Genomic DNA, 24,108 nt, shown 5'->3' with positions numbered 1-24,108 from the left:
CCGCGGTTTGAGCGCGTCGCGCGCACACGCGGACACATATATATATACCCGTTGCTCTGCTCTTATCTTCTCAAAGATAAATTCAATCAACAACACATCGAGATGACTCTCTGTATACGTTTCATGTGTAAACTTACTCGACGTAATATACATGCATATAATTGGCCATTGTGTATCGCGTTGTTGGTTTATTTGAAATAAGGTTAGCAGCTTGGACTTTCTCGATTTTGCTGCGCTCGTGGATTATCACTAGAAAGGCGTAGTTGATGAATTTTTATATAAATCGAAACAAATCATCGCAAAAAAAAATTTTTTTGCAATTTAATACTTTGAATCATTTCATCCGCAATCAGTTGGGCACATACCTTGAAATAAGTATGATTCGGCTTTTTTATATGGAGGCTATCCATATAGTTTTCCGATTGACTTACGTATTCGTCACCCAAACAAGTAATTACCGTATCGATATCTGACTGTTCCTACGCAAATATTTGTTTTTTTATATTTTCTCTCTCTCCCTTTGGTGAATCTATACAGAAAGATCGTTTTTTAATGACAACAAAAAAAAAAAATTACAAAATATAATTCTATTACTGTTGATTCTGATAAAAATACTTGTTATTATTGCTCTATTGTTGTATTATGAATAATTGTAAAAGAGGATTAATAAAAACGAGTACCAAAGCGGGAAACCATCGTATAATCCACTTGGGGAAGCCGAGGTACAACAACTCACCGTAGTAAATTCAAGATAATTTTTGATACGACCGCAAGTAAGCCGTACATTACAAGTTTTCTCACGAGTCCATTAAAAAAAAAAAACAAAAAAAAAAATCGCGTTATATCGACCCTGGTAATAAGTTAAGGTTTTTCTTATCGAAAAAAAAAAAAAAATGCGTTTCAGAGCTGATAATGCAGGGGAAAAAATGATGTGGTGAAAAAAAAAAAAAAGGGAAAGAAATAGTTACGAGGTCGACACGCGAATATATTAGAGTCGCAGATGCGTGGCGATGTAGATAGGCCCGGTTTCTCCCCCTTGCAGCTACGTCGGGGCTAGTCTGGCACTCGCGCGCAGAATCCACGGCCGAGCGAGCTAGCCAGCTTGGCGCCCTCCCCCCGTACTCTATATATACGTACCCATACACAACACGACCTACGTCTATATAGTCGTGAAAAGAAGGGCGCGCGCTATATGGGTTGAAGTTAGATTTTCCAGGGGCGCATACGGACCCCCCTTTTCGCGAGCCACTGCTTCTTTACCTCGTGTGTACGTATATAATATATAAATACACTATATGTGACATTATACATATGTGGGTCCGAGACGGAACGGAGACGCGCAACCTGTGGCTGAGCGATGTCGTCTCTGTCGCCAACTCTCCCTCTTCTTTTCATCTCTTCCGATACACTCGTTGATGTGTATGCACCCAACATACTGAGAGCGAGAGACATGCCTGTAGGGGGGAAAAAATACCGGTCTTTGTTTCTCTCGGGCGAGGGAGCGCGGGCCTTTTTTTACCACTTGGTTTTTTTCTTCTCTCCTTCCCTCCCTCCCTGCTCCTTGTTATCTTTGTTGTCGGTCCCTACTTTGAGTATACGTGCAGCGGTTGCGCATCAGAGGAAATTTAACTTTTCATTCAACAACAGCGAGGGCTTTCATGTTATTTAAAACTCAATAATCTGTGTTGCAATACAATGACAAAATAGTTGAGATTATTTATCGGTGGGGAGGGAGGAAAAAAAAAGGGGGGCACAGCCAAAAAGCCGCTAATTAGTCCCGCCACGCAGCATCCAAATGTCCATGGATTATTTTGTTTTTTGCCCGGCCGGCCGGCAGAGGCACCCACACGTACGTATAATCCACGCACCCTCCGATGATCCGTTCCATTCCCCCCGCGGTCCTCCTCTCTCGCTATGGCTTGTAAAATTTTCTCATCCATCACTCGTCCTTCTCCCCCTCGCGGGCTCATTGACTCGGTCTCTCCCTCTCCTCCGCCAACCACCCCTTGTACCATAGCTACGGCTACCCCCCTCGCACCATGGGCGTCCTTGTCGCTCCCCCGGGCTGGATGAGCATCGCCGTGTATACGTGAAACTGCCGGCCGGGTGGTTGGCTGGTCGTTGTACCGAGCATCTACCTTTCCATCTGTGCTCCACGCGTGTATTTATATACATCGGGTATGTGTGAGTGTGTGAGAGCAGAGTCGGCGCAAGCACTGTAGCGCTGGGAGGCACAGCCGCCCCGCGCGACCTGTGGCGAGCCAGTAGCTTAGTAGTTCTAGTGTGGAGCGCTTGGTCGCTCAAAGCACCGGCCGTCACTTAACGCGCGTTTAGCCCTTACCACGTTGACAAACTTTTGTTGGTTTTTTTTTTTTTTTTTTTTTTTTCCCCCCCTACCCCTGGTGGTGGTGTGAACGCTCCGGTGGTCCAGCTATCGGGCAAGTGTCTGGTGATCGAAGCGGCAATCGAGGGGGCACAGGTAAGCGAAGGGGTAGCTCCAGAGATTGTTTCTTTCCCTTGGTATATTATACTTATAGTGGTGCAAGAACGGGATGGCACAAATAGGTGTCCTTTACCTCTAGTAGGGATGATCCACCAGTGTTGGGGAGATGCTTCGCACATTATATGCACGGAAAATGACTAAAGTGCACATGTGTATATACACACGCATCACATTGTTTTGTAAAATTAATTATTTTGCGTGCGCGAGACTTCATAATGCCGAGGAAGCTTTTCAATCGAAAACAAAAAAGGAGAAATAAGAAGGGAGTCCCAAACGGCAGGTATACTTGTACGGTTGATGAAAAACATTGCTCGATCAGGGGGTGGGGGGAAAAAAAAGCATTTTCACCTCGCCAGAGACGAGAGGCGATGGGAATCCACTGGCGCGAAGATTAAAAAACCGAGCCGGTCCACTCGAGGGAGGGAGACTCGCGAGGCCAATTCCCCAACGAGTGCCCCGTGTGTATATACATACACAATCGAATTTCGACTGGTGTAGGGGGAGGGGGGTACTCACAAGCACCACTATACTTATTACCCTCCCCCCCGTTTAAGCATGGAAAGGGGTGCCAGAGCTGGAGGTACCATCTTCATTATACGGTTATCGCGAGACGTGATGTTTCTTATTATTTTTTTCCTCTGTATATAACAAATGTCTCTCGAATAGTTGTCCATCACGTGATGCCGGCAATGTACCGTTGACGCATGGGGCGACGTATACCTCTCGGGTCCGATTGGCTGACGAGTACGTAGCTAAAATACATGCATGCCTCCTAATGGTTTCAAGGTTGCCGCTGGACGTGGCGTGTGCATGGCTCCTGGTGTAGTGCCTATACCTACTGTACCGCGTCGTTATGGTTCTTCCGGTGATTTATCCTCAACATTCGACCCTCACCCTCTGCCCAACTTGCTCGTCGCCACCAACGTCCTAGATGCTCTCCTATCGGTGATCGTGTGTATGGGTATACTTTCGTCTTATTTTTTATACCTCGTTTCAATTTCCATTCGTTATAAATATTATATGTTTTCTGGATACATAAATCCACTTGGAGCATTTGAAAGGCAAAAGTCGAGGGCCAAGTGTACCCCGTACTTTTCTTTTTTGTCCCCAACCCCTTTGTATCGGCATTAATAAGGTAACAAAGTTACGCACTTGTTGTGTAATTTTCCACCAAAGTGGCAATTGCACCGATTTCCACTCGAGTGCACTCGCGATATTGTGCGCGCGTAACTTCAACAATCGCACGGCAATAAGTGAATTATCCACGAGAATTGAAAAAAAAAAAAAAAAAAAAAATCCTTGTACAGAGTAGTAGCACGTATTTAGTGACGATAGTGCGCTTAGTTTCGTCGCGTGTTTTTTAAATACATACCTAGACCGGCTTGTTTGCGTGTATTCGTCAAGATTAGCTTCCCACTGCTGTTTAACTTGAACCGAAAAATACTTGGCTGAGCAGTCGACTTGAAAGATTATGAAGAATCACACGCGTTTTAAAAATATACTTGTGGTAATGTATTAAGAAAAAGAGGGAAAAAAAAAAAAAAAAAAAAAAAGATGTGGCGTATAAAACACGTTACGATATCGCACCTCGAAACGCGTTGCACGGCAAAAAAATAATAATTGGTCGGCTGACAAGTGTCGATCGTCGAAAAATACATCGGACGATCCAATCAGGCGAGAAAAACGCTTGTCGTGTACAGCGTATGGATTTAGTTCGCTGTTCGTGCGGCGTAAAAAAAAATTAAAAAAAAAAAAAAAAGTACCTACCCGGGGCATGATTGTATCGATGTCGACCAGTCTGTTATTACTCCGCGAGATCGCGACCTCGAGTTGAAATAACGCAGTTGCAACGTATAATACACCTTCGGCACTGATTTTTACCGTAATTTCAAGATTTTTTTTTCAAGTTAGCAATTTTTACATTAAAAACGTCAGTGAATTGTTGCGTTTAACAACAAAATATGGTACGTTATTCCGCAAGGAAAAAAAAAAGGTTTTATCTAAAGTTTGCAAAAGTTTGTAAAAAGAAAAAAGAAATACGTATTACTCAATGTAGAGAAAATGTAAAATCATATGAGCTTGACGTAACAACATTTGAAATGACTCTCGAAAATAACATGAGCTCGCATCACCCAGCAGGTGATTGGGCGTTGAAAAGGAAATAAAATTGGAAAAATTATAATTAAACGGATTGTACAGCGAGAGTTAAAAAAAGGCCGAAATATATTTCAGGCTCCCGTTGCCGTAGCAGAGTCGAGTGCAAACGCAAACTTGCACCGGCTCTGTGAAAAGCGACGACGAGACGACTCGGCAAACGCATTCCGGCACAGTTAATGGAATATCCGGGCCGAGCTATTATACTTCCGTATCGTTTTTCGCGTTAATTTCGCGACCTCGCGCCAGTGCTCCATTTTTTTTTTTTTTTACGTCAAAACGCATTGAAATACGTATATAAATATGTGTATATACACACGGGAATTGTGCCATTGAGCATTGATCAATAGGGGTATAAAGTAGCTCGTAAAAACGACAGTAACGGAGTATTTTTGAAAACAAATGGGTCGATGACGCAGGGGATTATACCGGCCGACCGAAGCGAACGCGACGTATATTACGTCGATCTAATACCACATGAAAAGATCGAAACGATTTCTGGCACGGTGTTGGTGAACGGGGTTCATCGATCAGAGTCAACCTCGCGGCTGTTTGGAAAACATCTTCCGAAGTAAACAACGCGAACTCCATTTATTGGTCTGTTCACTCGTCACGACGGCAACAGTCACATTTAAAATTTGCCCGTGAAAGTGGGACACGCGAAACTCGTATACTTTAACCGATCCCGGGAAAAGTCGGGCGATCACAATGAGCCGGCCAGCCTAATTTATCAAAATCACGAGGGGGAAAAAAGAAAAGTTTCGGTACATGTTATGTATATATACAGCTGTCGTGAGAGCATAAAAATAGAGTTCGGGGAAAAAAGGAGTGGGCGCGTCTCGGAAAAGCGCGCCCGGAAAACCACCTCGACACGGAACATATACCGATCGGTTGGGCATTAAAATTACACCGACACGCGATCTCAATAATGCACCCACGTGATTTCACATGCACAAATGAAGACGCCATCAAGTACGGGGCACTGTAATACAGCGTGCCAGCGCAGACGAGTAAATGCACCAATTGTGCGTCCAAATGGTGGAAAAAAACAAAATAAAAATAATGAAAAAGGCCCCACCTCCCGTGCGTTTCTTTAGAAACTCGAGAGCTATTGCTGGGATTAGTGGCTGTTGGCGAAAGTGCAGAGCCACCCTCGGTGGGCCACAAAGACATTCGACAAAGAGAGCACGGCCGACCCCCCCCCCCCCCCCCTGCAATTGCACCGAGAGGCCTTTTTGTACTTTGTTTTGTTTTCCCATCCGCAACCTCCTCTTGGATATACGTTGCATTCCTCGGGGAGCTTCCGAGCTCTTTTAATTAAAGTAATTTTCCCCGCTCTTGAATGCCCCGGTTCGATTTCACCCCCCGAACCGTCCATGGGCTAACTCGCGTGCGTTTGTCTTGCAGGCTGGTGGAGCAACGGCAGCTGGTCGGAACGTTCGCTTCGCAGCTAATCCGCGACCACTCGATGATCCGCACCAGCGGAGGAGAAGAGGCGGCAGACGCCGACCAAGATAATGGCCAGGGCGGCCCAATGGGGTGGAAAGCTTCCGGCCAAAGAGACGCCGGGGATGCGCTGAGCGGATAAGCTCGCAAATTTTAGTTTCACCCTTTTTGTTTTTTTTTTGTTTTTTTTTTTTACTCCTCCTCCCTTTTTTAAGCCCCTTATACAGTCAGAGTTGGAGGATCGGCTGTAAATTTGGATGACGGATAATCAAAGTAAAATATATCTACGTAGATAAGTACACAGCAACGCATTCTAAATACTGTGATGGTCCAAGTGTTAAGCAAAACAATCAATGTGCCAAACGTATACGTGTTAAAATACACCAGTATATAAATATCGAGCGCGTGTGCATCGCGCGTACTTTGCGGGCTTTTTGATATACTCATTCATCGGTATACCTTCTTATACAAAGGTATCCTGCACCGTGTTACAGCTAATCGTGGCTTTGGGATCAATTTTTTTTTTTTTTTTTTTAATGACGACGCCACTCGCTGCAGCCGTCGAATTTTTTCTACACTACATATTGTATCCACGCACACGTTTGCCTAAAGCTTGAGCTTACTAGAGATGCCATGTATTTTTAAAGGGACTGGGATTCCATAGATGTCCATTGCTACATGCGCTTGATGTATGGATGATCCATTTGCAACGTTGCACCAAACTTTTGGAAAAAAAAAAAAAAAAAAAAAACAGAAAAAAGGAAGAAACGGTGATTCGTGAGGAACCAGTAGGTGTAACCGAAGCTACAGGTGTTTATGAAATATGCCATTCGAGCTGTCCATAATATATTACCCTTCACCTGGGAGCTAGTGCTGATGGCTTGAGGATAGTCGACATCGTAGCTTATTTTTGTATACCCTTTCGGCCAGCCATTTGTCTCGAGGGGAGGGAAAAGTATGCCAGAAGCAACGACGACCTCGTCGGGTAGGACGAGCAGCGAGGTCATCCGGATGGAGCCACTGGGAAGGACCTCGGCGAGTTCGCGCGGCCCGGGACAGAACGGCACCGCGAACGCCCAACGGCCAGGTGAGTCTTTGTCATTTTTGTTTTTTACATTTGTTCCCACGAAGGGCTCACTAACCCTTTCTCTCTCTCCCATGTAAAACTGCCTAGGCTATTAAGGACCCCAGGTCCTTAGCCTAATAATAAACTACTCTCGGTCTCGTTATTTGTGTGGTTGTGTATGGTGGGTTTCATGGAAAGGGGAGGGCCCTTCGCTGCTCTCTCTTTCGGTCGATCGATTTTCCGAGTGTAGGTGCGTAACATTTAATGTTGGTGACCCAAGTAGGATTTTTTTTTTTTTTTTTTTATTGAATTTTCACGGAACGATGAACAAAGCCCGTAGTGTATCCGTGACTCTGATTCGTTGGTTACAGCTCGTGCGTGAAACAAATGTATTCAAATAAACCTGATGCAACTTCCTCGGAAGGTCGCAAGTTCAAGAGTTCATTGGGGTAACATTGCTTGGGCACTGTTGGACGAACGAAAAATCTCATGTCAAGTTAACACCTTACAAACATTCTTTTTTTGTTCCCTTTGAAACTCAAATACATTACACAACATCATTTCCGTCTCTGTGTGCGTACAAGTATGTGTGTTGTCAGTGTGATTTCCTTATGTGATGGATTATAGTGTTGACAGAAAAATTTCATTTAAAATAATTTTAATACTTACCTATTGAATAGTTGAAATTTGTTTTTTAAAACATATTGCACCTTTCTTCAAGAGTTTATGAGAAAAAAGTTTTTTTCTTCAATCAATTTTTTTTCCTTGGTGGTGTGTGTACATTTACGTTATTTGTGATCAACTTGACATTTGATAATAATGACTATGGGTAAATAAAATACAGAAAAAAGTTGGGGAATATTAGAGCTGGAGAATGAAATGTATAATAGATTGCACGTACAGACACAGCTACGCCAATGGTTAAATCGCTTATCGGCACATAGAGCATACGTGTGATATTATTGTATATTCCTTATCGCTATCTTTGTTGCATCACTGTGATTCCCATCAGCACTTGTGCTCATGTATTTATCCCTCGCTAGTTGCTCCCCTGTTATATATAAAAGAGAGTACGCGTTACCTGGGAAGCGTACAGCCAGTAGTTTTGCCAAGCTACGTAGTTTCCTCCGGGACAATTGACTCTCCGTTAAAACAGTGTCCGCCGACATGAAAGCCGTATTTACAGCTTTGTTGCTCGTCACCTTGTTGGCTTACGCCACTTGCGCTTACAGTAAGTAATGCGTACAATTGTCCACAATTTTTTCATTGAGACCATTTAATTGTATGTACTCGCGATTTTTCGCTATCTTCGTTTCAGACTGCGACGAAAACTTTTGCAAGAAATTGTGCGGTATTTTGGGCTACCCCAACGGAGTGTGCGTCGGTGATTACACGTGCAGATGCAGTCGGTTCCTCGCGTTCGACATCAACGAAATGATGTCGGCCCTCAACCAACAGCCGGAGGGGCAATAAATCGTCTTGGTATAACGTAATACCCTACGAATGAATAAATTTTCGATTCGCGTGATAAAAATGTATATTTTACGAATGTGCAAAAAAAAAAAAAAAAGTTGTACTTACTCGACAGTAAATAGGAAAAATAAATTGATAGTTTGAAAGTAGAGCACGCGTTTGTTTTCGACTGTACTCGTGCTGTCCCACATGTTGGTTTTTGCATGAACGGGCACGCATGACAATGACACAGAACGCGAGTATCTAACGAGGTACAAGATCAAAAGAACTTTGAGCTTCGAAAACTGTTTTAATATTAATGTAACAATGTTAACAAAAGGTTTCACTTGAACTGGCATTTCTATTTTTTTTTTTTTTTTTTTTTTTTTTTTCACTCCAATAACAAACTTTCCGTCTATTGCTCGTGTACTTGGAGTTGGGTCGATATTACCATCTCGAAGATGGGATTTGCCTTAAAAAAAAAAAACAAATTGAGTACTTCTAAAGTGCCAGTTGAAGGAGCGAGAAATAAAAATCCAAGAGAGGGAGCAGGTGTAGCGGAGCATAAAAGCTCACGTATATATATAGGTAAGTGTGATGATGGGGGAAATCTTGAAGGGAGAAAAAGGAGAGGGTAGTAGAGCCGATCGATCGCCTATACGCCGTTCTCCTTCTTCCTTGCGCGTGTACTGTTGTATATATGGTACACAAGCAGGTATCTCCACTCGAACATTTCGTCCTTAGTCTTTGAAAGTATGACCATAGAGTGCAGGTGCTCTCGAATAGTTGCTTTCCTCCTTCCAGTGTCGCTGGCTTGATTTTATCGCGGAGCTCTTGTGTTTTATGCTCATTCGACGCGTTATCCGACACTTTTCCTCTTCTTCTTCTTCTTCTTATTTTTCTTTTCATCCATTACGAGAGTTGCACATGTACAAGTACAGGCATTTTATTCGATCTATATCGCTTTCACGGAAGGAAGCCTGGAAAAAAATCCAGTTTCTTTTAGTTGGTTGATGAATTTTACATACTCACGAAAAAATTTTCGTTTCGATTAATCGTCGTGTTGGTGACGTGCTAAAACACGCGCCGTCAATACTTTATTACTAAAATATACATTAAAAACATAAAGTTAATTTTATCGCAAGTGTAATTTTAGATTTATTTGTACGAGCTTGTTGATCATGAGTGTTTTTATTTTTCATTTTTACCTAAAGAACGACGTCACTGATGATTTATACATACAAACAGACGTATGTATACCAATGCCAATTACGTAAATCAAGGATTTTTGATGTTGTGGATAAAGAAATATTAGTAACTAATAAAAAAAAAATAAAAAAAATCTTAAAAATTTTCCAATTAATTACATGTCCGACGATTACGACAGTAATAATAATAATGATAGAAAGAAAAAAAAAAAAAATCGCTTCTCGGTTTTCATTTTGATATTCATCCAAGAGCTAAATTACAGCTATTGATCTATAATTGCCGCGTTGTTTTGATTTCCCCTTCCCCCACAGCAGAGAAACCGTATTTCTCTCGTCAACTCTAAATTTTTACTTTTTCATCCATCTATTTGATTATTCCGTGTACAAGTACTAGCAATGAATTTTTCAAGTACTATATATCGTTTCCTCTCGAATTCGAGAAATATACACTTACCACGATCAGAAAAGAATATCCATACGTAAGAGACCGATTAAGGAAAAAAGTGCCAGTAAAAATATTTAGACGGTATACAATCCAAGAGTACAAAGTTAAATGGTAAATATAGTCACACGATGCACAAACATCCCTGACCTTTGAAAGCCGCAGCTATATATGGGCTCGAGATCGGACACAACAGTATAGTGCCGAGTAAAAATTAAAAAGAAGGGCCAAACCGTCGCTGCTTGTAAAAGCGGAGAAAATTGGCTCGTTCCGTCGGAGGCAATTATAACTGTTGATGCGATATCGGAGAGTCAACCCTCCACGTGGAAAGAGTAAAAAGAGCAGTTCGTAGCTGTGCCGTGACCACGTAGCTGCGATACCTCCGTTGCGTATACACACGCAGCCGTGGAGATAAGAATAACGGGCGAGAGGGGAGGGGACACTAGAAGTGCCACTGGAGGAAAGCAAGGAAAATAGGTACTACGAAAACGGGGCTGTGGGGAGTTGGAGCCGAGGAACTACCCTATCGATCCTGGATGTGCCGGAGACGTGCGTATCCCCGAGGGGATGGCAAAAGAGCACGTACATATATGTGTATAACACACGAACAACACTTTCGACGGTACTCTATTTATTCATTTTTTTTTACCCCTGATGGGACCCCGTACGCGTTTTTTCCTCCTCCTTTTCTCCCGAGCGACCAGGTTGCCCGAGGCTCCCTACAACCCTGTTTTGCGATAGCTCGTAATATCCAAGAGCCGACTTTATCCTGCTCTACAAGCTACGAGCTGTTTGACTTTTTCTGGTGTCCCGTATAAGCTCAATATTATTAGGCGATTACAGTACTATGTGGATGCACTCCCTAATGAGGTACACTAAGCGATATATTGCTTGAGCTTGATAATACATAGAGTAATGGGGGGTGGTAAAGCTGTGGCCGGGGGGAGGGGGGAAACTCGAAAAGTACGTTAGGTGTGTATGGAACCGGTCGCGCGTTTTGCTGACAAGTCGCGGCACCTCTACTGATGCAACGTCGCTAGCGCGCGGCACAAAAATCGATGTCGGGCTCGTATACTCGACTTCATATCGGCTCTCGAGAAAAAGTTGCGAAAATTTCTCGCGCTTACCGTTCGGTGGCGTACGTATCGTCGTTGGTTTTTTCTCGTAGTATACTTATACACTCGATTGGTTTTACTTGTAAAACGCACTTCTGGTATTTTTATAAATTACAATGTCTTTTTTTACTAATACATTGCGCAAACAGCGCGTACCCGTTGTGCAAAAAATATGTACCCACGGTTGGTCACAGAGAAAGTTGCAGCTTGTGCATTCAGTAAAGCGGATAGTTCGCTCCAGTCTATATACATATACTTAATATGGATGTAAGCGCCCCTCGAAACAACACGTTTATGCCGCTACGCGCTACGGTTGAGATGAAAGAGGGGCGATAAGTTGGGGGCAAAAGGAAGAGGGGTTCTTTTTTCAATTCCCTCTATACCTGTGTTATCCCGCCGGCGCATCCCAGAGGCACGCGTTATCTCCCCCTCCCCCCTCTTTTAGCATCGTATCTGCCCCGTAGGCGGTCGATTTTCCTCTCCGGCTCTTCAGCCTTTTGCCCGACTCGTTCGCGATGTTGGCTCGCGATTGCGCTCGTTTGGACGCGAGTGGCTCGAAAAATTAAGATGAGAGGCTGCATGTCGAGAGAATAGGTTTTTTTTTTTCTTTTTTTCAATCACTCCTGAACTCTATTTTTTAAGTAAATAGCTGTGCATTTTCATTGTGCTCAAAACGGCATTTTTTATAGTCGATGAATAACGGCCACTGTTCATTCACGCGTGTTGTGCCCTAAACCGTTGCAATTTTTGGATATGGTGTTACATAGGATCCTATTTTGTCGTTCCAAAGTATATGTTACCCACGCGCAAAAACTACCCAAATTAATGACAATTTTGTGACCATTGTTTATGAATGAGCGAATAATGAAAACGCGCGATCGGCTGAAACAATGAACGTCTTTTTTTCATCATCTTCTCTGGTGTCTCTGGGGCGCCACGACAGATCGGTACAGATCGGTATCGGCTCTCGCCTGTACTTACCTGTAGAACGAGCGGAAACGAAGATCAAAAGAAAACTCTCGTAAGATCACGTGTACAAGGTACAACGTCCCGCAAGCTCCGGCAGCAGGTGGCGCCACGCGCCGACGCGCAACATCCGGGGGTTGGTTCCCACTCGGCTATGTATAGCTGCCACCGCGCACGCACATCGTCATAGGTATACGGGGACGCGCGTGCATTGGATGATATATACACGGGAGAGCGCGGCAGTAGAGCCGCGGGGGAGGCCGAGAGAATAACCCGATAGAGGAGCCCTCGACTCGATTCCACGGAAGGTCGCCATTTCTCTGTCGGCTCAGTCGCTGCGTGGATGGAGCCCCGGCCAGTGTGGGGGCCCCACCGGAGAGTCGCCTCGATCCATTCCGTCCCCGTTCGTCAGTGACAACCACGAGAGCACAACCGATGGGCCAACACTCGGGGCTAAAGCTGGCTCCCGGTGAAATGACAACGCCGGCACGTTACTCCGTCGCGCCGATGGTCCGCTCACCCCGTCCAGCCCTCCTACTTAACGACCGGCCGTACCGGGGCACTGCACTGCTGTGCACATGAGTGCTGCTGCTACTGTTGTTGTTGTTTACGCTTCCGTCCACGCGTCCATCCCCACACGACAGCACCTCGAGCGCGATGTGATTCGCACCTTTTTTTTTTCGTGATGACAATGTACTTTTGTTTGTGCTGCCGTTGTTAGTTTGTACCTGTTAACGATATATATACATATACATACATGTGTTGTGACATTGTCGTCGGCGTGTGTCAAGGAGCCAAGGAATAAAAAAAGAAAAAGGGTGGGAGAGGGGTGGTGGGGTGGTAGCGAGCAGGTGCTCGGTCGGGGTGAACGAGTGCGCGAGGAGCGAGCGGCAGGTGGGCTGCTCGTCGTCGCTGCCGGCGGTAAGCTGGCCGAGCAGAGGGAGCCCCTCATCAAGATCTCGTATGCCTCGACCGACGGCGAGCTCAAGGGCTTCGTCTATCGTCGGGGCGACAAGCACAAGGAGCGCCAAAGGCCCCCGCCCAACCGGTTAGCTATGAGCGAGCAGGATGTCGATGACGTCGCCTTCCTCACAGGTTACACACGCTTCTTCTTCATCCGTTGTTACTTTGTTAATTTTTTTACATCTCGTTACGTCGCACCTTCAGACAATTTTCACATTTTTTATCCGCTTCTTTTTTTCTTTTTTTTCACCTCTTTTTCACACCTCCTCATCGTTATTTGCTTTTATACGTTTTACACGTACGTATAGGTCTTTGACAGGCCTCGCGTTGAACAAGGGGATGAAAGTTTATTCGAATAGCTCGTCCCGCTCTGTTTTTCTTCTTTATTGCGCTCAAGTTTTATCTACCGGTGTAAAAAAAAAAAAAAAACTAACGCGACGAAATCGGCAATTTCATGAGCACTTGACGCTACTACTTACTATTTTAATGGGTGCCCATTGACACTTGGCGTGTCTTTTTATTGCATGCCATACAGATATATTATACACATGCTTCGTGGTGTAGTATTATCCATAGTGTAGATATATATCTTATCTTGGACCGGAAATCGAAAGATTTTCCGTATGATTTTTACGACTAATAGTATTTGATTTTGGATAATAGCGTAGTAACAGTAATATTATTGTTTGATGTAGCTATCCCATTATACAATAACACGCAGTAGTAACAAAAATGCTGTTTGATAAATAATTCTGGATATTCGTGACAAGAGGGAAAACTGTAGTGTTGAAAATTTTATTGGCATAGGACGCAGTAATACATCCCCCGGCGTGTGTTAACTTGATGGGGCATCGCGATATTTGCCCTGCACGTAATCTCGATGTGTCATCCCTTACGTATACACGGTGTAACGCCAGCGGTGTCACTTGTATCGCGTTACACCGTTGAAACACAACCCTCTTTATTTGCCCCGGCAGGTTTTGATACACTTATATATTTGGATTATTGAGTGTCCCCTTACACCCCGTTAGTCTGGCGACAAACTAGTAGTACAACTAAACGTTTCGTCGGACAAGCATGTATCAATGTTCCCCAAATGAAAATTACTTCGTTTTTTTCAACATCTTTCTGTTTTCATTCTGAAGACTGTTTTTACTGATGTACCTGTACTCCTATGTAGCTGTAATTTTTCGTTCTTCATTAATTTGAAGTGCATCACTTGTACCGTATGGAGTGGGCCCTTACGGGATCGAAAACTACGGGAGGAGAGGATATTGTTCTTTGTTATTTCATCATGCTTATGGATGAACAACATTTTCTGTAGTGTAGGTGCCATTCCAAGTAGGTGGACGTGAACACCACTTTACTTTACACGTCTGACCAAATCCTGTTGGTACTACTGACACTTTCCCTCTTGCAGTAAGTTGGTCGAATTTTTTTTTTTTTTTTTTTTTTCTCTACCAACCGGTCGAGTATATTTCTTTTTTTTCTCCAATTGGAGAGTGCGATGAAACTATTGCACACGTGCACGCGGCACGTAGGCCAGAGCGATCGTCATAAATAACGGGAGCCGACGCTCGATCGCGATGCTCTCGGCGTGCCATGAAAAATAAATTTTATTTACCGCGAGGCATAAATAACGGCACTGGCTTCATGGAAACGAAGGGACGATCGAACCTCCGTGTGCTACATAATCTACCGATAGCTTGTGAGTCAAGTATAACCGGGAATGAAGAACCTAAAAGTGTAGCTTAGGGGTGGCTCTGCCTCGGATGAACGTCGAATGTGTAGTACAAAAGACCGTGTGTACATATAATTTATATAACCATGCCTACCCCTTTCCCCCCCACAAGTGGTTGGCAGGGAGACAGTATAGCTCCATGGCTGTAACGTATACGTGCAAGCTTGAAATGTGTGTTCGACCGGCTGGCCCACTTACTCATGACTCGCCGACTTTTTTTTCCTCCGCTCGCCCGCTCTGCTGCAACTGAACCCCGCTGTCTCCTCTTCTCCCGCCCACCTCCACGTTTTTTTTTTTTTTTTTTGTTCCCTCCTATGACTTTCCTCCGATGGTCGATACCTCCCTGGAAAGAGACGTGGTTCTATTTACCCCCGTCGGAGCTTTTCATTCATCTTTCCTTCCTTTGCCCTGTACCGTCGGTCCTTTTTATCCTCCTCCACCTCCTCCTCTGTGCAATAACGTGCAATGCGCCTCTTCTCGCTCCCGTTTCGATTGGCGCTATTTGCATTTTTAATCTGTCTCTGTCCAACCCCGCAGACAGCCAGACTCGATAGGAGGGATTTGTCTTCCTCGTCGCGCGTGACTCCCCGTTTTTCATTTCGAGCGATTGATGGCTTTTGCCAGGGGAGACGATGACCGATACCTATATAGGACGGTATACCCATCTGCTTTTTTTTTTTTTTTTACTATACCGTTACTGTGATTTTGCATCGCTGAAAATGTCACAGTAGCCGTCGACGACGAGCCGTTTACTATCGCGGTGAAACTCGTCGCGGGAGAAAAATTTTTTTTAAAACACTTAGCTCAAGCTCGGGGCTCTCGAAATAAATCCAATTGCTATCAAAAGAAGCAGGTCAACCGGAGAAACGCGACTCTTTTTCAATCCTCTCTCTCTTTCTCTGCGATTTTCCTCTGATGCCGCTCTTCACCTGGTAGGGGAAAAAAAAAAAAAAAAGGAGAGCGTCAAGTGTCTAACCTGCTTTCAGTCGCAAATTAATGCGGCACCCGGGGCGCTCCGCGGAGTCACGAACAAAGGAAAATCCCTGCCTCCGACTTCCCCCCCACGTCTCCGTGTAACACACGCGCGGTTGTTTCGTAATATTTGAATGTCGCGCGTGTCTTGCTCGCATCGACTCTTTCCATTGAAGAAAAGAAAGAGAAGAGCGGAGTGGGGAAAAAAAAATCAAGGTATATAACATACACGTGATGTGTGCAATATATATAGGTGGCACACTCGTGCAGAGCCTCGAGAGCGCGAGTCGTTGAAATCGAGGTCGAGTGCGAAAGAGCGAGCGAGAGATAAGGGGTGCGATGCGAAATTTTTTATGAGCCCGTTGGGCAGGAGGGGCTTCGTCGTCTACGCGTCGCCAGCTTCCAACGGTGGAGTGTCGAATTTCTTCTTTTTTTTTTCCCCCATCTCCAGCTTTTTTTATCAACGCTGCTTCATCGGAGGCGATCGCCGGCGTCTTAACTCGGTAATTTCTAAAGCTAACGAGGAAAAACGCTTTGAAAATCATTTTTATGCGTGTGACATTTTTTTTTATTTTATGGGAGTATAGCGCAGGTACGAGGGGCCGCCCACTCTTGCGGTCATCAAAAATACTGGAAAAGCCTTTGAAAGACTGCACGAGTCTGGAAAAGACTTTGGACTTTTCATTGAGTCTTCGAGAGTGCACGGCCACTTGACGAGGCGTGGGCGAGAAATATCGAGAGCCTCTTGGTCTCTTGTATCGAATTTTTGTTTCATCAAGACCGCGTCGTCTCAAAGTGGAACAACAAAATCAAAAATGAAACAGCGTAGAGGAAAAGAAACCGACACAAACGTCAGCATGCAGGTACACGTGATGTCCAAGCGCATTTTTTCTCAACGACCCTACACACAGTTATGCACGTGGTATCGACGGGATCGGAAAAAATCGCCAATATTTTTCGTTACGTTTCAACGAGTTGCTTTCACATGTAAAATGATGCTACTATACGTGTTCTGGGTCAATTACACGGTTGGCAATAATATACATCGCGTGCGATGCACCAAAGCTTTCGATCAAACTTACACATGCGCCACGTAGTAGTACACACGATGTCGTGTATTTACTCATCTGATAAATTGTTACACTTATACTACTGTTGCTATTGTATTGTTGTTGTTTTTTTGTTGCCATTTTACCGTGCCTGATGTGCCACGACCTAAAAATACATTGGTATTGGTTAGTTACTTGGACCCTTACAACTTTTTTTTTGTTTTGTATCATCTTTAATAAAAAATTTAACTTGCGTATCTGTACGAGCAACATTTGCTACAAAATGTTCCTTGCTCACCCCGTTTTCGATCGATCGACTCTGGCGAGATGCGAGCACATTTTTTTTGCTTCGAAGCAATCCCGAGCAAAACTTTTTATGGCCCAATAAAGTGGAGCATCTCTCGAGTGAGACGGAGTTTGCGAGCTTTTAACGTAGACGACCCCCCCAAATGACGATTATGACGATCATGAACTCATAATAAGATGACTGAAAAAAAAAAAAAAAAAATTTGGTTTTCTGTTCCAGGTGAGAGCAATCCAGGGCTGCACAAGCGCAACATCTACGAGCAAAACGGCGTGGCCATGTGCTCGCAAAAGCGGGCCCTCTGCATCGCCACGCTCGTCTTCGCCTCACTTTTCGCCATATCGCTCATCGTTGCCTTCGCGGGACCACAAAATGGTACAGTGCCCAGTACGCACGATTTTATCATACATTTCATCAACCTGTACGTATTTTATACATCATAATGTATAATACCATGTCATTTCATGCGCATTGTCATGTATAATCATGTCTCCTTCATTTTTCTTTATTTTTTCATGGAAACGTGAGGAAAAAAGCGCGTGTACGTGTACACCCAACTCATAAATTTATTTCCCAATACATACACAAAATATATACAGCCGAGAGTAAAAAAATAAAAATTTTTATTATTTCACGTTGCATAATTCACTCACACCACCACCACCACCACCATCACCACTATGTACTTAACCACCTAGAATTTGCCGCATTATTAGGGCTCTCGGGCTTACGAAAGCAGCAAGGTAAATAACTCGACGACAAGTGCATACCTATACATATACATATATATATATATAACATAATGGCGTAATCAATTGCTGAATTCGTGATGGTCCCGGGGAGCGGGAAAACAATTAATTGGAATGTTTTGTTTTTTTTCTTCCCCCTCAGACTGCCCTTGCGTCGGAGAGAAGCCAGCCAACTTGGAAATCGAAGAGGAAGAGGAGGGCGCCGAGCCCTTCGCGACCAACGGCGAGGTACGCATATTAGATTATCTTTTCTACTCGGTTCGGACGAAAGTTTCGAAGCACCTTCTCCTGGGGTGGGGACATTGAAAAACATTTGCTCCCTCGAACGATGATGGGTTTTGCCAAACTGAGCGGCGCATCGGAAAAGCACTTGACGAAAATCCCTGGGTCAGCAATATATGCTCGAAACCCCCGGCAATGGATCGATGTGTCCTCTATCGCCCCATAGTAGGAACGAAAGAGCGCAAATCGACACTCGAGCGCGTCGTGAGGTGTACGTGACTGCACAACATGCAGGCCCGAGCGCCAGGTAATCAATCGCCGGGAGCCGCGCTCTCGAGACCTACTCGGAAACTTTTTTTTTTTTCCACCATCTCATTGACGCGGTATTTGTTTCACTCGTGCGCAACTCTATGGATACCATATAGGATCGCTCCTTTCATTCGGCGCGTCTCGGGATTCTCGATCCGAGCTGGGAAGCTTACGTGCTTGCGGTCGTTTTATTCAATTTTTTTTTTTTTTTTTTTTCCCCCATAGATCTTTCCGTGGGACAACGTCAGACTACCGAATTACGTCCATCCGACGCGCTACAATATCACGATCCATCCGAATCTAACGACGCTGGAAGTCAAAGGTGAGCCGATGCAAGATGTATTTTTTAAATTTGAGTGGGTGGAAAAAAAATGATGTTTCGGTTGTTATCTTTCAGGACAAGTGACTATAGAGTTTTACGTAGATCGCGAGACCAATTTCATCGTCTTCCACAGTAAAAACCTGACAATAAACGAAAAGGTAAAATTGCATGACTGACCCGCCCATAATATGTATTGCCGCGCGGTGTATGAATGATGCAACCTGTCTTCGCAGATGGTGCAAGACCGAAAGGGGCACAGGCTGAAGATCGCCAAGCTGTTGGAGTATCCGAAACACCAGCAAATTTATTTGGAGCTCGAGGAGAGCAAGTTCAGAAAGAGGGGAAACTACACGGTCCACTTGAGGTTCATGTCAAAACTCAAGAACGACCTCGAGGGCTTCTACCTCAGCAGTTACGTCAACGCCAACAAAGAAAAAAGGTATCTAGTAATCTTATCGTACCTTTTTTTTTTTTTTTCTTTCTCAACGTAATTTCTCCAATACATAGATAGCGCACTCTTTGCACGACGTACATTTTATCTCTACACGTTACCCACTTGGATTATACGTATTTATGTCGTAGTAGAGTAAACGGTAGTTGTTGTTTATTATTATTTATTTTTTTTTTTTTTTAATTACATTCCAAACGACTCGATCCTTTTAGAGAAAAGTTAGTTGTATAGAGTAATATTTGATTCATAGGTTTTTAAACCGATAGGGTGATAGAGCAATCATAATTGACATTAATGCATAAAAATAAAAAAACAAATGATGTCTTTTTTTTTATTTCCTCAGGTCATTACCTACATTACAATGTATTGATGCAGGCTTTCTGCTGATAAGTAAAAGCAAATACAATTTTATAATTTATCAAATAAATTAATAATCTAACAACCCTCTAGAGAGTAGTGATACAATTAGTCAACCGATTTGTACTGATACGGTCATAAATTTACAATATCCGCCACAATACTAATCAAACTTATACAATTTTTGTTTGTCATCTAACTTTCATCTACAAGGAATTGAAAAAAAAAAAAAAAAATCCACCATCATTCGCACAGTACATCCATAGATGAATCATATCCTCAAAACGTGCACGCTTATCCATATTTTTTCATTGGTACTTTTTTTTTTGTACAATGTAACTTTAGTGTTGTGCTTGTTGTTTGCTATCGTTTAAATCCATGTGATTACTTTAAGTAACAATTAAGAGCCAATAACGAGAGATCAAAATTTTTAATGTGTGTAAAAGCTTTTTCGACGGTCATAGGTACCTGGCGACCACGCACTTTGAGCCGACGTACGCGCGCTCGGCCTTCCCCTGCTTCGACGAGCCCCAGTTCAAAGCCAAATTCAAGATATCGATATTCAGGGACCGGTTCCACATAGCCCTCTGCAACATGCCAATCGTCAACACCGAGGACGCCGGATTCTACATGGGCACCGGCCTCGTGAGTATACACACAAGCGCAATCGATATGACAAACAAATAAACAATAAAAACAATATAAACGAACCCAACAGTTGCGCGACGATTTCCAAGAATCGGTCGAGATGTCGACGTACCTCGTGGCCTTCGTCGTCTGCGACTTCAAGCGCGTCTCCCAAATGACCCAGCGCAACGTGAGCGTGAGCGTGTACGCGGCACCCTCGATGCTACCCCAGGCCGACTACGCGGTCAAAACCGCCGCCAAGACCATGGACTACTTCGAGTCCTTCTTCGGCGTCCAGTACCCCCTGCCCAAGCTAGGTGAGCCGTTTTCCCATTGATTTGTCTCACCGAGAGCTAGACAAATATCCGAGACCCACCCCCTTGGCCCCACCGCAGATCTCATAGCGATCCCGGATTTCGGCGCCGGAGCCATGGAGAACTGGGGACTGATAACCTACCGGGAGACCTCGATCCTGTACGACCCGCGCGAGACCTCGACCGCTGCCCACGAGTGGGTCGCCGTGGTCGTGGCCCACGAGCTCGCCCACCAGTGGTTCGGCAACCTCGTGACGATGAAGTGGTGGAACGACCTCTGGCTCAACGAGGGGGCAGCCAGTTTCTTCGAGTACAAGGGCGTGAGCTTCATATCGCCCGAGTGGAGCATGATGGATCAGTTCATCCTCGACAAGATCCAGCCGGCCCTCGAGCTCGACGCCCTCGCGAGCAGCCACCCCATCAGCATACCCGTGAAGGACCCCTCCGAGATCGAGTCGATCTTCGACACCATAAGCTACAACAAGGGGGCCTCGGTGCTCTACATGCTCGAGGGCTTTCTCAACGAGGAGACGCTCAGGGCCGGGCTCAACGACTACCTGGCCGGTCACGCCTACGCCAACGCCGACACCAACGATCTCTGGTCGGTCTTCACCAAGCACATCAACCGAACCTTCGACGTCAAGGTATACGCTTTTTCTCGACCCCCGCAACAATGGGCAGGTGTACCTAATTCGTTCTTTCCAGGCCATAATGGACACGTGGACCCAACAGACGGGGTTCCCTCTGATAACGATATCGAGGGAGGGTGGCATGATAACTGCCTCGCAGAAGAGGTTCCTCGTGTCGCCCTACGAGAACGACACGGAACTGCTCAAGCCCAAGTCCCCGTACAACTACAAGTGGTACGTCCCTCTGAGCTACTACACGAGCAAGGACCCCAAGGACATCCAAAACGTCTGGATGAACATGACTGACGGTACTTGTCTCGATTGCTGTGTATAATAATAATAATAATAATACATATGTCACTCGGTGATGATGATGATTAAACGATGTCGGGATGATGATTATAGTGACGTTCGAGGTGCCGGCCGAGGTCGAGTACATAAAGTGCAACGTCAACCAGACGGGCTTCTACCGGGTGTCGTACCCGGACGACATGTGGTCGACGATAATCGAGACGTTGGTCCGAGAGCGCGAAAAATTCAGCCCCGCGGACCGAGCCAACCTCGTCGACGACGCCTTCACCCTCTGCGAAGCCGGGGTTCTCAACGCCACGGTTCCCCTACGCTTGTCCCTCTACCTGCTCAACGAGCGCGACTACGTGCCCTGGGCCACCGCCCTCGACTACCTCCACTCGTGGAAGGACAAGCTCAGCGAGAGCTCGGGCTACAAGCGCTACATCGCTTTTCTCCGCAGGCTCATGACACCCGTCACCAAATTCGTGGGCTGGAGCGACGATGGCTCCCACCTCAAAAAGTACCCACATACACACATACACATTAATATGTACACATTGATTTGTCAGTGGAGCTCTGGCTGATTGGACGATTATTGCCATTGCAAAACAGGTTGCTGCGTATCTCGGTGTTGCAATCCGCGGTGGACCTGCAGCTGGAGGAGGTGGTCAAGCCGGCAAAGGGCCTCTTCGAGGACTGGATGCTGCGAAACAAGAGCATAGCACCGAACATCCGGGACGTGGTGTACGCCGCGGGGGTGAAGTTCGGGGGCCAGGACGAGTGGAGCCATTGCTGGGACACCTACCTGAGGACCCAATTCCCGAGCGAGAAGCGAATCATGCTCCAGGCACTGGGCGCGACTACGGATCCCTGGCTGTTGCAGCGCTACCTGCTGCAGACGCTAGACCGGAACCTGGTCAGGCCCCAGGACGTCGAGGCGGTCATCGCGGCGGTCGCCAAGAATCCCGAGGGCAAGCTCCTGGCTTGGAGGCACCTCAAGGCCCACTGGCCGCACATACAGGGCCTCTTTGGCAACGGCTCCCTCACCATGGGCGGCCTCATACAGGTCGTCACCTCGGGCTTTTTCACCGAGTACGACTACCGCGAGGTCCGCCTTTCCTTATCTTTTCTCTTTCCACCGACATATTTGCGCGTGTATTTGAAACAAAAATAACGATACATTTGTTGGTGTGGGTACACAGGTGAAGGAGTTCTTCAAGGACATCGACGTGGGTAGCGGCCAGCGGATGCTGGAGCAGAGCCTGGAAACGATCAAATTCAACATCCACTGGGTGAAGGAGAACGCGGGCACGATCGACGAGTGGCTCAACGGGATTGCGAACGAAGGCAAATCGAGTTAATTTGCTAGTGTGCATGACAATTTAGGATCCGGGGTATGAGCGAAATTATTAAGAGCGTCCTTGTGAGCTTCGGCAGCGTGTGTGTGTTGTATGTGTTGTCTTTGTCGTTGGCTAGCGCTGTAAGTGTAGGGGTAAACGGTTCAGTTATTGACACCTTAAGGTAGTGATTGACCCCTGTATGATTTTTATATCTATATATAAAGGCTCCATTTAAAAATGCACGTGGCGGTCAATCACTACCTTAAGGTGTCGACAACTGTACCCATTACTCCTACGCTGTGGGGATGTTGCGAGTGGATGTCTATTTTTTTCAACCAAACGATGTCGCTTTGAAATCGGATATTCGTGTCTAAGTGGATTTTCAGAGTCGCAAAAACTAGGTTTGCGATACAAAAAATTAAAGAAGAAAGAAAAAAAGCTACGCGAAAATTCGATAAGCTTGTTTGTTGAATAAATAAATAAAAAAAAAAAAAAATAAAAAAAAAAAAAAAGAAATTACAAAACAAAGGAAAAAGTAAAACATTTGAGATTTCGCCAGTGTATCAAGTCCAAAACCAAACGAATATTTTGCTAAGTCGGATATTGCGGAATGTGGATATTAAATTTTGTGAGTCCGTATACGTGTAAGCTTCGCGCGCTGTGCGTCATGTTGTGTGTAAACCAAAGTAATAGTAATAACGATAAAAGTAATGAGTAATAAAAACTTAACAATTACTAAGTATGCCTAAACGTAAATTCCCTCCCGAGAGATAATATATTATATTCTTCGCAGCTACGCACGATTTTTTCGTTTATCGTTTTTCAACTTACGCGCGTCAAGGTAAAGCATTTGCAATCTTTCAACCAGATGTAAACTCGACCGACGTTATAATATCCGTACGCTTATGTTGCTCGGGCATACATCACTTTTTTTTATAACCATATAGACAACTTGAGGTAAAGAATTCTGTACATGACTTTATTGTTGCTGTTTCACGGAGTAAAGCTCAAGTATAATCATATGAAACGCAAACGTGTTGGTGCAAAAATTTTCAAAGTTCGAAAAATTTACAAGCGTACACTCCAAACTTTGAGAATTTTGGTCACGGAGCATAC

The 24,108-nt window shown here is 44.8% G+C and overlaps 1 protein-coding gene and 1 long non-coding RNA gene across 2 annotated transcripts; both read left to right on the top strand.

The window, feature by feature from the left end:
* Positions 1-6,863: 6,863 nt before the first annotated feature.
* Positions 6,864-23,147, top strand: LOC106647727 (endoplasmic reticulum aminopeptidase 1). Its single transcript, XM_089594577.1, has 14 exons — positions 6,864-7,190; positions 16,428-16,436; positions 17,604-17,756; positions 18,273-18,358; positions 18,887-18,983; positions 19,059-19,141; positions 19,217-19,422; positions 20,256-20,436; positions 20,510-20,735; positions 20,814-21,376; positions 21,438-21,669; positions 21,767-22,172; positions 22,265-22,760; positions 22,855-23,147. The coding sequence occupies exons 1-14, from the start codon at positions 7,061-7,063 to the stop codon at positions 23,011-23,013; spliced, it is 3,027 nt and encodes a 1,008-aa protein (XP_089450703.1). The 5' UTR covers positions 6,864-7,060; the 3' UTR covers positions 23,014-23,147.
* Positions 8,257-8,735, top strand: LOC149374281 (uncharacterized). Its single transcript, XR_016293167.1, has 2 exons — positions 8,257-8,400; positions 8,488-8,735. It is a non-coding gene; the product is annotated as an uncharacterized LOC149374281 (long non-coding RNA).
* Positions 23,148-24,108: the final 961 nt, after the last annotated feature.

Source organism: Copidosoma floridanum, unplaced genomic scaffold (genome assembly GCF_036245765.1).
Source record: "Copidosoma floridanum isolate Cflo_tuat_1 unplaced genomic scaffold, Cflo_Japanese_pri ptg000021l, whole genome shotgun sequence".
Taxonomy (NCBI): Eukaryota; Metazoa; Arthropoda; class Insecta; order Hymenoptera; family Encyrtidae; genus Copidosoma; species Copidosoma floridanum.
The sequence above is the reverse complement of the archived record's forward strand: the minus strand, read 5'-3'. Positions and strand labels throughout refer to the sequence as shown.

What these genes read in the sequence shown, in the direction of transcription:
- LOC106647727 (XM_089594577.1), top strand. Translation starts at nt 7,061, where the DNA reads ATGCCAGAAGCAACGACGACCTCGTCGGGTAGGACGAGCAGCGAGGTC. An exon ending in CTTCGCGGGACCACAAAATG is followed by an intron (nt 17,757 to 18,272) that starts GTACAGTGCCCA and finishes CTTCCCCCTCAG; the next exon opens with ACTGCCCTTGCGTCGGAGAG. An exon ending in AACGACGCTGGAAGTCAAAG is followed by an intron (nt 18,984 to 19,058) that starts GTGAGCCGATGC and finishes GTTATCTTTCAG; the next exon opens with GACAAGTGACTATAGAGTTT.